At 29.9% G+C, this 2,257-nt stretch overlaps 1 protein-coding gene across 1 annotated transcript; it reads right to left on the minus strand.

The window, feature by feature from the left end:
• Positions 1 to 488: 488 nt before the first annotated feature.
• On the minus strand, positions 489 to 1,934 carry LOC111616134. The gene is made up of 6 exons (XM_023357558.1): positions 1,829 to 1,934; positions 1,673 to 1,750; positions 1,532 to 1,591; positions 1,328 to 1,465; positions 749 to 913; positions 489 to 674 (listed from the first exon to the last, which is right to left on the minus strand). The coding sequence occupies exons 1-6, from the start codon at positions 1,862 to 1,864 to the stop codon at positions 528 to 530; spliced, it is 624 nt and encodes a 207-aa protein (XP_023213326.1). The 5' UTR covers positions 1,865 to 1,934; the 3' UTR covers positions 489 to 527.
• Positions 1,935 to 2,257: the final 323 nt, after the last annotated feature.

The following is a 2,257-nucleotide window of genomic DNA, read 5'->3' on the forward strand; positions in this document are numbered from 1 at the left end:
ATCTCCAGTATTCTCCAAAGTTAATTTAAAAATTAATTTTCCAAAGCTCAAGTATCTTCAGCCGATATTTCACAAGAATAAAGATTCATTCCTTCTGGACTGGAAAATTGCTTGTATCCAAATTGTTACGTCTAAAAATAAACAGTTTTACAGAAATGTACCAAATTCAGGGGCATCGAGAGCTTGTATAGCGAACCAATTCCATGTATTTTTTATATTTTTGAAGAAATAATATACATAGAACGTATTTATTAATAAAAAACAGGATTAAAGATTTCATTTTCTGTTAGTAAAAGCAATATTAATTTTATAGGTGAGGAACCACTAAGTTTTCTCTGGATCCAGGGAAAATTCCCAGCTCCTCTCGACAGCCCTGATCAAAATTGTCGATTCTCAGTAGAAAAATCGCCTTATGTAAACAGGTTGACATAGAACGAAATTCACAGATTAAATTAATATAACAACAAACTACTCGTTTCCAAACAATCTAATAAAATTCCAGATTTTATTTCAGGTACGAAAATATTTTATAGTAACGTTTTATTTTCATAATTTCTCTTTTTTTCTTTCGAATTATTTCTTCTACTTTTAGTACGTGATTTCTTTTCGCGTTCGGAATCGCATTGCTTTAATATAACCCTCGTCTCTTTATCGTAACATTCACTTTTCGGAATCTAAAATTCAATAGAAATTCTTTATACCAATTGATTTTAAACAATTATTACCGTATTTGTAAACGTATAAATACAGTAATTGTGTATTCCTCGCTGGTTGAGGTTTTCTTAAGAGGAAGAATTGTTAGGCAATCGCCAGTTTCTCTCTCTTCCTCCAATTCTTCACATTCTTTCATTTCTTTTGAAGCTGTTTTCTTTTTCATTGGTGTTTTTTGCAAATTTTTTCTGCTCGTTCCCTCCTTAAAATTAATGAATTAATTAATAATCTTGATATAAACTACTTCTAGTTATTCAGTACCTTAAACAATAAGTAATGGATTCTACACAAGTTTAATTGAGGACAATCTGTTTTCGGTGATCGCGGGAATTTTCTAATACGGCATTAAAGTTATTGCCGTTACATGATGTAATTGATTCGGATTTTAAGATTTTTTGCAGTGATAAAAATTATAATGTAGAGTGGAACAAAAGTCAGCTAACCGAGATACTAGAATGTTTATTGAGTTAGTTAATTGACTTTTGTCACCTTGGATTGCCTATTTTATTTGCATGTTTTTTTAACAAATAATTGCTTGATATATGGAGAATTTTCCACGCAATTAATATTTATCTTTTTTAAATTATTTCTCACGGATTTACAACAGAATTTTTACCTTTTTGTTTGTTGTTTTACAAATTTTGGGTTTGCTTTTTGTCTCGCTCTCCTGTTTAGCAGAATTCGCCGTCTTTCTTCTCTTCTTTGGACAACCGCAATCCTCAATCTCCAACGTAATCTTCCTCTTACTATTTAACTAAAACAAATACAAGAATAAATACAAATTTGCTTAGCAGTGAAATCAAATTATTTTTAAACTTACTTGTTTAACGTCTTTTATTTCGTTTTCGTTGGATTTTTCTTCTTGTTTTGCTTCCGTGCACTGAAAGAATCAAATAATTAAGTTATAATTTGTATTCCTTTCGTAAAGAAATCCTCTGAACAAACTTTAAACATTTATAACCGAAGTCTGAGTGCCGATTGTCTTGAATTCCTTTTTGTTTTTGTCAGGCTGATCGCGACTTTTACTAGAATCTTTTTCCTGTAAAATGAATAAGGGTTTGTTACTTTGTTTCAATGTTGATTACTATAATAAACACCCTTCAAAGTCCAATCTTACGGCATTTTCCGCAAAAAGACTCCAAAAAAAGTCCATTTCTCGCAGACACCAGAATCAAAATCAACAATAAGAGTTGTTAGTCTACACAATAAAGAAGTTATAAGAGTATTGTTTAAATAAATGTTAATTGTTCTTAAAATATATTTGACGTAAATTTTATCCGATTGAACGATAAAGTTGTAACTTCAGTTATCTTTGCTAATCGAATATTTCTAAAAAATTCTTTTCGTATTAGAATGATTTACTAATTAAAATTAATAAAATGAGACAATATGTAAAGAATATATCTTTATAATATTCTTTAAGTATGGTCGAAAAGTTTTAGGACTGATTCATTGTCGATACAACTAAAACTGAACGTATTGGAAAATATGTCACTAGCAGATGAGCCCTGCATTGCTGGGGCAAAGAATAACAACAAACATTAAG

Source organism: Centruroides sculpturatus, unplaced genomic scaffold (genome assembly GCF_000671375.1).
Source record: "Centruroides sculpturatus isolate CEXI.00-Female unplaced genomic scaffold, Cexi_2.0 scaffold2888, whole genome shotgun sequence".
Taxonomy (NCBI): domain Eukaryota; kingdom Metazoa; phylum Arthropoda; class Arachnida; order Scorpiones; family Buthidae; genus Centruroides; species Centruroides sculpturatus.

Excerpts from the sequence above, each read along its gene's own strand:
- LOC111616134 (XM_023357558.1), bottom strand. The coding sequence starts at position 1,864 with ATGGACTTTTTTTGGAGTCTTTTTGCGGAAAATGCC. Across the intron at positions 1,751-1,828 it reads GTCTTTTTGCGGAAAATGCC|GAAAAAGATTCTAGTAAAAG; the intron begins GTAAGATTGGAC and ends TTCATTTTACAG. Across the intron at positions 1,592-1,672 it reads CAATCGGCACTCAGACTTCG|TGCACGGAAGCAAAACAAGA; the intron begins GTTATAAATGTT and ends TGATTCTTTCAG.